This window comes from Bufo gargarizans, chromosome 9 (genome assembly GCF_014858855.1).
Source record: "Bufo gargarizans isolate SCDJY-AF-19 chromosome 9, ASM1485885v1, whole genome shotgun sequence".
Taxonomy (NCBI): domain Eukaryota; kingdom Metazoa; phylum Chordata; class Amphibia; order Anura; family Bufonidae; genus Bufo; species Bufo gargarizans.
The window spans coordinates 12,481,632-12,496,490 of NC_058088.1; the positions used below are offsets into that span (position 1 = coordinate 12,481,632).

General features: G+C 45.9%; 1 protein-coding gene across 1 annotated transcript in view; it reads left to right on the top strand.

The window, feature by feature from the left end:
- Positions 1–14,859, top strand: part of DDR1 (discoidin domain receptor tyrosine kinase 1) — a 67,974-nt gene that overhangs the window by 38,458 nt on the left and 14,657 nt on the right. Inside the window, 2 exon segments of the mRNA XM_044306448.1 lie at positions 13,870–14,098; positions 14,182–14,329. Coding sequence (XP_044162383.1) covers positions 13,870–14,098; positions 14,182–14,329 — 377 coding nt within the window.

Sequence of the window (14,859 nt, forward strand, 5' to 3'; positions counted from 1 at the left end):
GAAAGTACCCTTACTCCAAAAAAGTTGAGCTTAATGAATGTGCCCCAGTATATGGTCCAATAGACCACCTGCCCCGCGTTCCATGTTCCCATGTGTTGCGCAGTGCGGTTACATCATTTCTTGGTTCCTTTTGCCGATGTTCCTCGTAGAGTCAGGGCTGAGGAAACAACGTTCACCTGTTTCCACACACGTCTGATCAGATACACACACGTTTCCTCAGGATGAAAGACTCCCGTGACTTTCACTAATGCGGATCAGAGCAGTGGAAGCGATCACATCAAACAGGAGAGCTGCCGGGGGTAATAAGGTGCCCCATATGGTTTCGGGAGTATTACCCTTTGACTTGCTCCCCACATGGCCGCCACATGTGACATGAAATGCTCTTTGAAGATGATGTAAATTTTTGCAGAGATAACACTTACCAGTATCCAGCGATGTTTTCTACAAGTTCTCGCCTCGGATGAAAACCATATGGAGCACGATCCAAAAATATTTCTGCTTCCGGGAAAGCTGGGTGACAGCATTACAGCCACCATTACAGCATTCGCAGGAATTGTCGCCCAGCCTAATGCAATGACATATCTGCCCTTTCAGGCAATCTATGAAAGCTGGAGAACAGACAATGTGATAGACTAAATGGCATATTGGTTGTCACCACCCAGCTTTCCGAGAAACAGAGTCACGTCACCAAAGATCGCTGTGCATCAGCGTAGATACACAACATACCTGGAAGTCAGTGGATTATGAGCGTGAGGGCAGACTTTTTGGATTTTTTTTTGTGCTTACGGGCTCTCAGTTGCAGCTACTTGTGCAGCGGGCCCATAAGGAGCCGGAACAGAGGATGGGAATGGTAGTGCCTCTGGCTGTTACAGTCACAGTGGATGACCGAGGTTCCTGCCTGACGGTAGTTGGGGGTGCCCTTAATAGGTATAGGGAGATGCAGATAATAATCAGGCGGCACTGCATACACTGATCACGCCGTATTGGAACCGGGCCACATGCAGTGTAAATTGCTTCTCAATGTGGTGCTCAGCAAGATAATGGCTTGATAGCAGACAAATGGCAAATTGTGAGGAGAGTTGAAAAAGAAGTTGCGGCACTCACCGAAGTGTATCAGAGCTTTCTTTTTATTGTGGCTTCCTTAGCAGGTAGCAAACAGGATCCGGGGCGGACACATAGTTGCAGACAGCGACGGCCGTTTCGCGCGCTAAGACGCGCTTCCTCAGGCCACTGATTACGTCATTGCGCTTTCATGCGCTTTATACAGGTGGAAAAGGGGACGGCCGACGCCGTCAGCAAGTACCTCACTCCCACGGATGTGACGTATAAAATACAAGCAAAACAACAGGTATGATTGCAATCTGGAGATTAATTGAGTCAGCAAAAAAGGGGGCAAGACATATTAAGCATATAGGGGAAAGGCGATTATACGAGTGTACATAGAAAACAAGTGGCAAAATTACATCTCTTAAATTGCGGTCCAAAAGGGATGGAATGACTGGTATAAGTGGCGGCAGTAAATTACGATTCCCGACTAAGGACCATACACCCGTTATATATATTTCAGGGCCTCATCAAATTAGCACAGTATATAATGAGAACCAAAGGGGGAGGGTTTGCTTCTACATGGGAAAGACAAGTCGCAAAAAAGTTCCCTCTAATGTGAGCGCATGAAGGTTCACAGAAACACAGACATGTCATTTCTATCATTCATTCCCACCGCCTGCATGGCCTGCGTGCGCATGATCCACCTTGCCTCCCTCTGCAGGAGCAGGCGATGCCGGTCACCACCCCGAGGGATGGGGCGGACATGCTCTATGCCCGCAAAGGAGAGGCAACGCGGATACGCGCCGTGGGCCGTGCGGACATGCTCTATGAGGCGTGGACTGCCTCTGCCTGATCTAATCGAACCAATATGTTCGCGAATGCGCTCAAAGAGGGGGCGAATTGTCTTTCCGATGTAGAAGCGTTTACAAGGACAGAAAACCACATACACTACATAGGACGTACGGCAGTTAATAAAATCCCGTACTGTGTGTGATACACCACCTACTGTTAGATACCTAGAGCAGACATTAAGTGCGCAGAAGGAGCAATGGCCACATCTAAAATTGCCCAAAGGTTTTTTCAACCAAATTTCATCACGAGGCGAAGAAAAGACGCTTCTAACTAACTTGTCTTTAATTGTAGGGCATCTTTTGAATGTGACCAAGGGTCTATTTTCAGTGAAGCTATTAAGAGTGGGGTCTCCCTTGAGAAGGTCCCAATTTCGATTAATAATCTGCCGAACCATTTCAGCAACCGGGCTGTATTGAAAAGCAAAAGCAAAGCGTGGGGATTTATTGCTGTTACTCCGTTCAATGAGTAAAGAATTGCGATCAAGTGAAGACGCTTTTAATAAAGCTGCGGAGACTTCTCGCAGTGGATAACCCCTACTAATGAGCCTGGCTCTAAGTTCTCCAGCTTGACGGTGAAAACCTTCATCCGTGTCATTAATCCTGCGCAGGCGGACGAACTGCCCATATGGAACTGCGCGTTTGACTGAGGGTGGGTGGAAACTGGTCTGGTGGAGGAGCGAGTTAGTCGCTGTCGGTTTACGGTGGCCACAAGTGTGTACCACTCCATCTTTTACCGTAACATGTACATCTAGAAAATCCAGGGCTTCACCACCAAAGTTGATGGTGAACTTCATGTTCATGCGATTGCATGTGTTAAGATGATCAACAAATGCACGACACGACTCCTCGCTCCCCGACCAGACCAGAAAAACGTCGTCCACATATCTTAAAAAAAGGCCAATATGGCTCACATAGGGGTTATCCACTGCGAAAATATAGGTCTCCTCGAATACCGCCAGGTACAGGTTGGCGAATGGTTGGGGGTGCCCTTAATGTTAGCTGTTTGTATAGGTGCAAAGCAGGGTGTGTAGAGTGCAATGGTCGGCGCATGGTGCAGGAGTCAGGAAACCAGACCAGAGGTAGAAAAATAAACTTCTTTACTGTAATGTAGAATGGGAGTAGTAGTACATCCAACTATAGCAAAACATAGTTCCAATTGTACACAGTGCAATTCTGTCCCAGATAGTGATGTATGGATTTAGGCAAGGATGGACCTCTTTATTTATTTACTTATATAGCGCTGACATATTCCGCGGACATTATCATCACGCTGTCCCCAACGGGGCTCACAATCTAAGGTCCCTACCAGTAAGTCTTTGGAGTGTGGGAGGAAACTGGAGCACCCGGAGAAAACCCACTCAAACACGGGAAGAACATACAAACTCCATGCAGATGTTGTCCTTGGTCGGATTTGAGGGCCCTATCTGGCTCAGTAGAATCTATGGCAGGCAATAGTACTCTGGCAGTAATGGCTGTAGTGTCCACTGCGGGATACAGGGTGTCTTAACAGTGTCTCCTACTTCAGCAAAGTCTGAATAGCTGTAGTAGCAGGTAGAGATGAGCAAAGCGAGTTTCCGATGTTGCATCCGAAGTCACTTTGTTCAAAACCTCGTTTTTTTATTCTTTCCAAATTTGTTTTATTTGTTTCACCATTTCACAAAGAACAAATATAAGACTTTGGTTACAAATTCAATACAAAGGTGATACATAGTTTTAGCATTTCCACATACAAAATGAAAAATTTAGCTAGGATCCATCTACTTCAGAGATCTCCAGGGGCTCCATATCTTGATGAATTTGTCGTGCGTCCTATCAATCCAGCTGGTCATTTCTTCAAACCACCTAATTTGTGTCGTCTTAGCTTTCTTTTCTTGTACAGTAGGAGGATTAACATCTAGCCAATGTAAAGGGATTAATGCTTTAGGGTACTTTCACACTTGCGGCAGTGTGATCCGGCGGGCAGTTCCGACGGATCCGTCTTGTACATTTTTTCTCATTTTTACCGATCTGCGCATGCCGGAACGACGGATCCGGCATTCCGGTATTCTGAATGCCGGATCCGGCGCTAATACATTCCTATGGGAAAAAATGCCTGATCCGGCGTTCAGGCATGTCTTCAGTTTTTTTCACCGGAGAGAAAACCATAGCATGCTGCGGTTTTCTCTTTTGCCTGATCAGTCAAAACGACTGAACTGAAGACATCCTGATGCAAACTGAACGGATTAGGCCTCTTTCACACTTGCCGGAATTACACGCCGGATCCGTCTTCAAAATGAACTGAAAGCATTTGAAGAGTGATCCGTCTTCAAAATGCTTTCAGTGTTACTATGGCAGCCAGGACGCTATTAAAGTCCTGGTTGCCATAGTAGGAGCGGGGAGCGGGGGAGCAGTATACTTACAGTCCGTGCGGCTCCCGGGGCGCTCCAGAGTGATGTCGCCCCAATGATGTGATCACGTGATCCATGCGCTTGGGGCGCCCTGACGTCACTCTGGAGCGCCCCGGGAGCCGTACGGACGGTAAGTATGCTGCTCCCCACTACACTTTACCATGGCTGCCAGGACTTTAGCGTCCCGGCAGCCATGGTAACCATTCAGAAAAAGCTAAACGTCGGATCCAGTAATGCGCCGAAACGACGTTTAGCTTAAGGCCGGATCCGGATCAATGCCTTTCAATGGGCATTCATTCCGGATCCGGCCTTGCAATAAGTCTTCAGGATTTTTGGCCGGAGCAAAAAGCGCAGCATGCTGCGGTATTTTCTCCGGCCAAAAAACGTTCCGGTCTGGAACTGAAGACATCCTGATGCATCCTGAACGGATTTCTCTCCATTCAGAATGCATTAGGATAAAACTTATCAGGATTCTTCCGGCATAGAGCCCCGACGACGGAACTCTATGCCGGAAAATAAAAACGCAAGTGTGAAAGTACCCTTAGCTGAAGCTATGATGTGCGAAATAAGGTTCTTTTTTGAAGGAGAATATTGGGGAGTTGGAAGCGCAAGTGTCACCATCTCTTGTGTTCGTTTAAAGTCGGGAATTGTTAGTTTTTGAATCAACGCTTCAATCTCCTTCCAATAGGGCTTAATCTGAGAGCAGTGCCACCAGATATGTGACAAGGAGCCCACGCCAATTCCACATCTCCAGCATTCCTTCGTAGATGCTAGACCTCTCTTGTAGAGAAAGTCTGGAGTTTTATACCACCTCGTCAGGAGTTTATAGTGATTCTCCTGTAGACGAATGCAGCGGGAGAAGCCATGAGAACTTCTCAGTATTTGCTTCACTTCAGTATCCGTTATAGTCCTATCCAATTCTTTCTCCCACTCTCTAATGTACACCGGCTTCAGAGATTCACCCTCGCCTCCCACCACCGGGTAGAGCTTCGACACTTTTCTAGTAGCGATGAGTGGCGATTGAATTAATTTCTCAAAGTCAGTCAAGGGCCTCTGGAGAAGATACCTTACCTTTAACTCCCCACACACAGCTCTAATGTACGGTTTTGCAAGGAAAAACCCTGGAGATTCTGTGATTGAGCTTGGAAGTGCCTCTACAATGGAGGATTCCATATTAGGGGTGATTTCACCAAGTTTTACAGATGTTAAGGAGTTCCACAAATGTGGTTTGACACAAGTATCACAGTTTTGGAGGTCTGGTAGTAGACTCACTGGCAGCAGGGGAGATGGGTCAGGTGCTAACGTTTTCCGCATTTCCCTCCAAACCTCTCCTAAGCCTCGCATCAGTGGATCTATAACTATGTCTCTCTGTATGTATCTGTCAGGGAGCCACAAGTGTTTCTGGAAGTGTCTTCCTATACTGTGACGGCAGATGGCCTGAACATCTGGGCATCTTTTTGGATCTACCATTTCCAGCCACCTATTAAGCTGTATTGCTCTGTAATATCTAGCCCTCCCTTCTCTTTACTCCTAATTAAGGTTTCATGAGATATCCTAGGTTTCCGACCATTCTACAAGTATTTAGAGAACATACTCTTCACGCTCTTGAAAAAAGATTTCGGGAGCCATATCTGGACTAGTTGCATAACATATAGAACTTTTGGCATTACATAGGCCTTCAAAATGTTTTTACGTCCCATCCAAGACAAATAGGGAAGATTGTATGTTTGTAATATACGTTGTAGGTCTCCTAAAAGGGGGATGTAATTGTGCTGGTACAAGTCATTAGTATCACTAGAAATTTAGATTCCTAAGTATTTAATAGGTCCTTTAGCCCAATGAAATGGGAATCGGGCTCGTAAGGGGGCAACCTTGGATTCCGGTAGGGAGATTATTCAATATCTCCGATTTGGTATGATTGACTTTGAAGTCTGATAGAGAACTATACTCGTCTGCTTTTTGCTAATGGGTCTAGTCCCCTCTCCGGATCCACAACCAAGAACAATAAGTCATCTGCAAATGCAGTACATTTTAGTTCTTTTCCGTCATACTGAACTCCTGGTATATCGGGGGATTGTCTAACTAGTTGCAATAGCGTCTCTATTACCAAAATAAAAAGTGAGGGGGATAGAGGGCATCCCTGTCTGGTTCCGTTTGTTATATTGAAAGATGGCGAAAGCGTACCATTGACTTTTAATCTGGCGTATGGGTTTTGGTAAAGGGTAAATATCGCTCTCGTGAAAGTGTCTGGGAAGGCGAAGCGTTGCAGAGTCAACTTCATGAATAGCCAGCCGACTCTGTCAAACGCCTTTTCAGCGTCTATACTTAGTAGAGCTAGAGGTATCTTTTTTCCTATGTGCTATGTGTGTAGCATGAAATATCCTGTGGGAATTGTCTTTTCCCTCTTGGCCCTGGACAAACCCTGATTGCTCATGGCCTATCAGATCTGGTAGGAACTTGCCTAGTCTACAAGCTAAAATCTTAGCCCACCATTTTAAGTCCAGGTTAAAGAGGGAAATCGGACGATAACTGCCACAACTCAAGGGATCTTTCCCTTCTTTAGGGATCAAGGTGACGTGGGATTCGAGCGTCTGCTTAGGCATGGAGCCTCCTTGCATGAGTGCATTACAGACCTCTGTAAACCTAGGGACGAGAATATCTTGGAGTTTTTTATAATATAGTAAGGGTAATCCGTCAGGCCCCAGACTTTTCCCAGGTGGGAAGGTTTTGAGAGTACTGATTACTTCATCGAGCGATATCGGTTTAATGAGGTATTTTAAATTTTCTGGTATTATATTCGGGAGATGTAGGGAGTCTAAAAAGCCTCTGATGTGGCGCTCTCTTTGGAGTTCCTCATCAGGTGTTCCTGTTTGATGTAAATTGTATAGTTTCGAGTAGAACTCCTTAAAAGCCCTAGCTATTTCTGGGGTGTCATTGGTCACATTGCCATTTAGCTGTTTTATAGAGGAGATATGGGTGACATTCTTAGCTTTCTTAAGCAAGGATGACATCAGTTTTCCTCCTTTGTCTCCATGGGCGTAAACCTTATGTTGAAAATTCATCATTTGCTTCGCTACCCTATGGCTAAGAAGGTCTCAGAGTTTAAGTCTGAGTTCTGTCAGTGCTTTTTGATGCTCATTGCATCGTGAAGCCTTATGTTTTATCTCAATTGTCGCTATATCAGCTAAGAGCATATCTACTGCCTGTTGCTGTTCCTTTTTAACTCTGGTACCCAAGGAGATGACGCAACCGCTAATAAACGCTTTGTGAGCCTCCAAGACAATAGGTTGTGAGTTGTGCGTGGAGGAGTTAAGTGCAAAGTACTCTGTCAACTGAGTCCTGACCTGATCCAAGTGTAATTGGTTGTTCAGCAGGGATTCGTTTAACTTCCAACTCCAGTTCCTTTGTGGTAGGGAGGCCAGGGTGAAGGCCGCCAAGCATGGAGCGTGGTCAGATAGGGTGATATTTCCTATTTCTGCCGATCTAAAGGAGGGAAGAAGAGATGCAGATGTCAAAATGTGATCTAGCCGTTGGTACGTTCCATGCGGAACTGAGTAGAAAGAGAAGTCCTTAACTGTAGGATGAAGACTACGCCATACGTCTATCAAGCGCAACTCGTGAAGTTTCTTATGTAGTTTGCTGAGATGTTTTTGTGATACTCGGGATTTAGCTGAAGATGAGTCAATGGCGGGGTCCAGTACTAAGTTCAAATCAGCACCTAAAATTATCTGCCCTTCGGCAAAGACTTTAGGTGTGTCTAGAGCTTTCAAAAGCCAATGTACAGGGGACTTATTTGGCACATATAGGTTTGCTAAAGTGAATTTGCGGGTTGCTATTAAGCCTTTGACTAGCAAAAGGCGACCATCCGCATTTGTGTGTTGCTGCAATACGGTGAATGGAATGGATTGGTGGACCGCTATAGCTACACCCTTGGAGGCAGACGCTGGTTGCACGCTATGAAACCAGTGTACAAATGGACGTTTTGGTAACCTTGGCATTTTCTTCTGGCGTAGGTGGGTTTCCTGCAGAAACACTATCTGAGAGCCCATTTTCCTAAGAGCCAGCATGACTTGGCCTCGTTTCTGTGGCGAGTTTAAGCCTTTTACATAGAATGTCGAGACCTTTATATCAGTCATCCTAGCAGATAAGTTATTTCCTTCTAAAGTAGAGATGGAGCCTGAGGTATCTACTGATGAGACTTTTTATGGGTCTAAAAGGAATATCAATGGGGAGGGAGAAGAGGGAGGAGGTGGGAGGGAAAGACTAAAGAGTAGTAATTGGTTTTTAAACTGGAAAACCACTATTAAAACTTGAAACCGAACGCCGAAAACCTTCCTGTGCGGTAAAGGTTTGTGCCGACACAGCAGTTTTTTTTTTCTGCAGGATCTTGCAGTGAAACAAGCAGACTTCCAATAAGCCTCCTTTTCTATACAATGTATATATTATGTAGTATAGGATATTATCCAGGAGGACAGTCACACAGACATACTGCTGCTGTTTACATAGGGAATGACAGGGTGGAAGGTCAGAGATTATTGCTGAGATCCTGGAACAGGAGAGAAAAAAAATGCCATTATTAGTAACACTAAGCTATCTCTCAACAAGATAAAGGAAGCTGCACCCCAGGGTGTGGGACCTGTCAGTTGTTCAGCCATCTGTTCTGAGGAGTGTGCCAGCGATGACCTGACAGCAAATGCTTGTGACAACCACTAATCTTGAAAAGTACCGGTCAGCAGGATTAACCCTATTAGACTATGCATACTACCTGATCGGGTTGATCCTGCTGATCAAAATGATACCTGTATTGTGAAAATTGGTAGCAGCGTTCCTGAGAAAAAAATACTTTTATTTTATGCAAATTGGGGCTTCAGTGTACAAGGGGTGGAGCCTAGCTTTCCAGCCCTGGCCACACCTCTCAGTGCACTGATGCTTTCATTTACATGAGGAATAAAAGTATTTTTTTTTCGGGATCGCCACAACCGATTTTCACAAGATAGGTATCATTTTAATCAGCACGATCAACCCTACCAGGCAGTATGCCTGGTTTATTAGAGTTGGTCCTGTTGACGGTGCCCTTTAATTTAGTACCTTGTTTAGATTGTGTATGGCGCTGTTATATCGTATTATTTGACCACTGTACGGAGGTATTTACATAGTGTGGCACTGCTACTGCTTATTTTTTTTACAATGGATAACATATGGCACCACTCGGTGTAGCTATTTGTATGCTCTGACGGACGTGTATGCAGGGCCTAAAATAGTTGGTGGCTTGTAAAAGAGAACATCCAATCCAATCCAATCATGCAAGCCCCAGTTACCTCAGAGGAAGAAAAAAGCCCACCAGGAACAGTATAAGACTACTTAGAGGGCTCAGCCCGCAAACAACATTTATCGCCTATCCACAGCATAAGTGATATATGTATGATCGATGGGGGTCCAACCATGGGGGAACCCACCGATCACAAGAACATGGGTCTTTGAGTCCCCTGTGCCAATAAAGGGATAGCTTGCAAAGCATGACCACTGCTCCCTATGGGACTGCTGGAGATAGCTGAGCTCTGTACTAGGCAATTCATAGAAGTCGTCTCATGCATGCGCACTACTGCTCCATTCACACAGGGTCGTCAGGGTCTCCCGTGTTCACCAAATCCCCTGTGGATAGGTGATGAATGTTGGTCATACGCCAAACGCTTTAATATAAACCAACATAAAGGGGAAATATTCTTGCAGACCACCTACTTGAGTTTCAATGGAAAACCCCTTTAAGGGAAACAATCGCCTAATAGAGAGATCAAACAGGGCGCCAGGTTTTACCACCCAGGACAGAGGCGTCTGGTGATTGTTTCCTCCTCTACACCCTTTCCCTTTGCCTTGTGGTTCCTCTGGAGAGGTGAGTCCTGCACCAGTTCTCACCTTCTGGATGAGACCACACGAGCTCAGGCCCTCTCTCCAAAGACCTGCATGATCTGCCTCTATGGTATGTCTGGCCTTGAAGGGACAACACAAGTCATCTCCATAGGTTCCTGGATAATATTCAAAGGAACATGAACTTCCACGGTGGTCACACTGAGGAACGCGCTTGGAACGTCTCAAAGATCTGTGGAGGGTGAACTGTCTGCCTCAAGATGCTGACAAAGAGAGTTATTGTACTTGGAAGCCATCTTGTCCTGACTTGCCCAAGAATGGCTTTCTGCGTCACGACGAGGCTGACATTTTCTCATACAAGGAAATCTTAGGGAAGAAATGTATTTATATGAGATGAGGAGAGAGTCGACCTCCTGGATCTGTCTCCAGGCACAAGTTGTGGAATTCAGTGTGAATTGGCGGATGCTTTGTGCTCAGGTTTCTTAGCTATAGGGGGTTACAGAGACCGCAACTGTGGCCGCGCCCCAACATCTGGGGGGCACATATTTCTCCCTATGAAGGTAGGATTATAACAAGGTGGTGCAATAACTGTACAATAATCATACGAGACAGATACAGGATAATGCCCCCCCCCGCTGTCAATTAGAAGGACGTTAGAGGTCGTCCAGGAGCCGCAGGCTGAGTACATTTACAGGTCACAGCTTCTTACAATGCACACCTCAGCTGCTGCAGAACCTCTTTATGAAGAGTAAGGGGAGATTCCTTTCCATGACAGCTTCAGAAGCTAAGGTATGTATTATAATGTTCTGCGGCACCTGAGGTATGTATTATGATGCTCTGCGGCAGCTGAGATGTGTACTATGATGTTCTGCAGCACCTGAGGTGTGTGTTATGATGTTCTGCAGCAGCTGAGGTGTGTGTTATGAGGTTCTGAAGCAGCTGAGGTGTGTGTTATGAGGTTCTGCAGCAGCTGAGGTGTGTGTTATGAGGTTCTGCAGCAAGAACACAGAACTGTATTATACATATTGCACTCTCTTTTTTAAGGGAGATGGGGCACTGCATGTAGATTCACTGGAATATGATGTATATACAAATATTATTATGCATGTTTAGTAATATACAGTATATTGTATAATGTACAATGGCATGTGAAGTGATTGGTAGTTAGGTAAGAGCCCAGCTCTGGTGCCCACGACATACAAGCTGTGCCTCTGATTGCTGCTCTGGTGCCCACGACATATGAGCTGCGCCTCTGCTTTCACTAGTTTGGTGCTCACGACACACGAGCTGCGCCTCTGATTACCCTGCTTTGGTGCCCACGACATACAAGCTGTGCCTCTGATTGCTGCTCTGTTAACATATGAGCTGTGCCTCTGCTTTCACTAGTTTTGTGCCCACGACAAACGATCTGTGCCACTGATTACCCTACGCTGGTGCCCACGACATATGAGCTGCGCCTCTAATTACCCTGCGCTGGTGCCCACCACATACTAGCTGAGCCTCTGATTACCATGCGCTGGTGCTCATCACATACCAGCTGCGCCTCTAATTACCCTGCGCTGGTGCTCATCACATACCAGCTGCGCCTCTAATTACCCTGCACTGGTGCCCACCACATATGAGCTGCGCCTCTGATTACCCTGCGCTGGTGCCCACCACATATGAGCTGCGCCTCTAATTACCCTGCGCTGGTGCCCACCACATATGAGCTGCGCCTCTGATTACCCTGCGCTGGTGCCCACCACATATGAGCTGTGCCTCTGATTACCCTGCGCTGGTGCCCACCACATATGAGCTGTGCCTCTGATTACCCTGCGCTGGTGCCCACCACATACGAGCTGTGCCTCTGATTACCCTGCGCTGGTGCCCACCACATACCAGCTGCGCCTCTGATTACACTGAATCCAGGTTTTGTTTTTGTTTTTTTTATAGATTATCCTCTGTAACCTTTACTATTACTCTTCGCACAGTCAATTGGCCTCAGTTGTGTCAGTAATATTACCCCTGGTTGCCTTGAGGGGCTTTATCTCCGTTCACTTAGGCTACTTAGTATATGCGGTGTCCACTTTAAGTTGACCTTAAAACCTGGTGTATTTCGATACGTGTGAAGAACACGTTGCACTTTTTCAGCTACTAAGCTGCAATACTATGTGGAATTTCATGAACCAGAAGACTGAGCAGAGAAATATTATCTAGATAAAAATAAGATAATGTGTATTTAGACTAAGATCTAATTTAAATGGGGTTGCTCTGACTTCAGCAAATGGCATTTATCATATAGACAGATAATACAAGCCACTTACTAATGTATAGTGATTGTCCATATTGCCTCCTTTCTGGCTAATTTTTACACCACATTATACACGGCTCGGTTTCCATGGTTTACGACCACCCTGCAGTCCAGCAGCAGTGGCCGTGCTTGCACACTATAGGAACAAGTGCTGAACTATGTGCACTCCCGCAGTCTCAGCTACCAAACAGGCCGGCACTTTTTCCTATATTGTGCACACACGACCACCACTGCTGTATTGCAGAGTGGTCGTTACCATGGAAATTAGCAGTGTTATAATGTGATAAAAAAATTATCTAGCCAGCGAAGGAGGCAATATAGAGAATTATAATACATTAGTTAAGTGCCTTGTATTAACTCTGTGTACAAGACAAATGCCAATTACTGAAGTGAGAGAGCCCCTTTAACCAATTACATCCTATATAGTTATATCTTGAAAAACAAAAACAAATAACCTAGGAAAAATATGCCTTAGGTGTGATCTGATAATATCTAATAAGTATACAAAGCAGTGGTGCACATAGTGGATGTGGTGCTCAAGCAAATATAAAAATAAGGCCCTTTTTCAGCAGCTGTCTGACACCAGCACTCACCTGTCACGCTGGACAGGATACAAGATACACAGAATACAACCAAACAAGTGTCTAGGCAAGAAGCTGGGGATAAAGGTCACCTCCTGACAAATCCCTACCAGCTCTCCCTAGACTTCTATGCCCACGTTCAGACCCTGAAGGTGGGAATAAACGTGTCCCCGTGCCTAGGCTAAAGAGTCCCTAAGATGGTCAAAGGGGTTAAGAGGCAGCCTGCTCCCTCAGGACCTGGAGGGGGCAGGTGTCTCTCTAACAGCCTAGACAGACAATCACAAGAAAAACAAAACCAACTTATCTTGTATTGAGCATCTCTTCCCTTCCCCTCCCCACGTAACCTGAGCAGGTCATGACATAACCTCCCTTTCCCTTTCCCCTCCCCCTCGCACATAACCTGAGCAGGTCATGACATAACCTAATCACCAGCAACAAGAGGTCCTGGTACACTTGTCACAATATCTATTTTTTTGCAGAAGATCTTGAGATCACATCCCTGTGTAAGCTCTTACCACTCACAAGACTAACCAGGAATGGGCCTCTCTTCAGGGGCCCCATTAGAGCCTCTGATGTACATATGCACTTGGTACAAGGTCAATATAAACTGTTCATTCCAAGAACTATGTAACCAACCAGGGAGCATTATTTAGGAGAGGCAGGTTCATCACCAGTAGAAGAAAGGGTTCTTTACAGTAAGTGAGGAGGAAAGGAAGTTTTATCATCAATGCAGGAAAGGGTTCTTCACGCTAAGAGATCAACCAGATGCCTTTGAGAACTCTATAAACTTGTTGGTCATGCGTTTTTTTTTCCAGCTTTCGTAACTCTGTCACTTTTCCTTGCCACAGACTAGAAAGCAGCGACGGTGATGGCGCCTGGTGCCCATCTGGACCTGTCTACCCTAATAATGAAGAATATCTTCAGGTGGACCTGAGGAAGCTGTATTTTCTGACCCTTGTTGGCACACAGGGTCGAGACAGTGGAGGACTGGGCAAAGAATTTGCCCGGTATTACCAGCTACGCTACAGTAGAGATGGATACAAATGGGCTCAGTGGAGGGATCGATGGGGAAATGAGGTGAGAGGTGGTGGAGGTGACACCATGAGAGCGTTCCTTCAGAAAGAGGCGGTTTAACTTTTGGTCTATTCTGTCTTGCACAGGTGATAGTTGGAAATGAGAATACACACGACCTCGTATTGAAGGACCTTGGACCCCCAATGATTGCCCGTTATGTCCGTTTCTACCCCATGGCTGACCGTGTCATGAGCGTGTGTTTGAGAGTGGAACTATACGGATGCGGATGGCAAGGTAAGTCGACCACCCACTCCCCATGCAACCATTTCAACCATGACTTCTACCCTCTGATGCTTTTCCACTGAAGTGGTGATAGCTTATCCTGTTCACTAGGGTGCTGCTAGTGGGTGCATTGCCCCATGTACCATGTTATAGTGTCAAGTCAGAAGTTCTGACCCCATCCATCACTGAAAAGAAGGGGGGCGAAAGCTCTAAGCTGAGCAATGTGCCCCTTCGTGTTCAGCTGTGCTTGGTTCTCCTTGGATAGCAGTGTATGGTCTCACTGGAAGTGTAGAGGCCGCACATGCTTGTCTTGTATCGCCAAAGAGGACTGAGCAGAGCTAAAGACAATGGATGGTCCTCAGCCAAACTCTTCTGCCTTTTAATTTCAGTGATTGGTGGGGGTCTCTAACACCCAGGATCCCTACAGGCCAAAATGTGTCAGTTATGAAATGTCTAAAGTTTTCTGAAGACACTTCTGCCTGGACCATGTTCACCTTCCTAAATAACCCCAGTGACCTTGAGCATCTCTGTCTAGTGTCCAT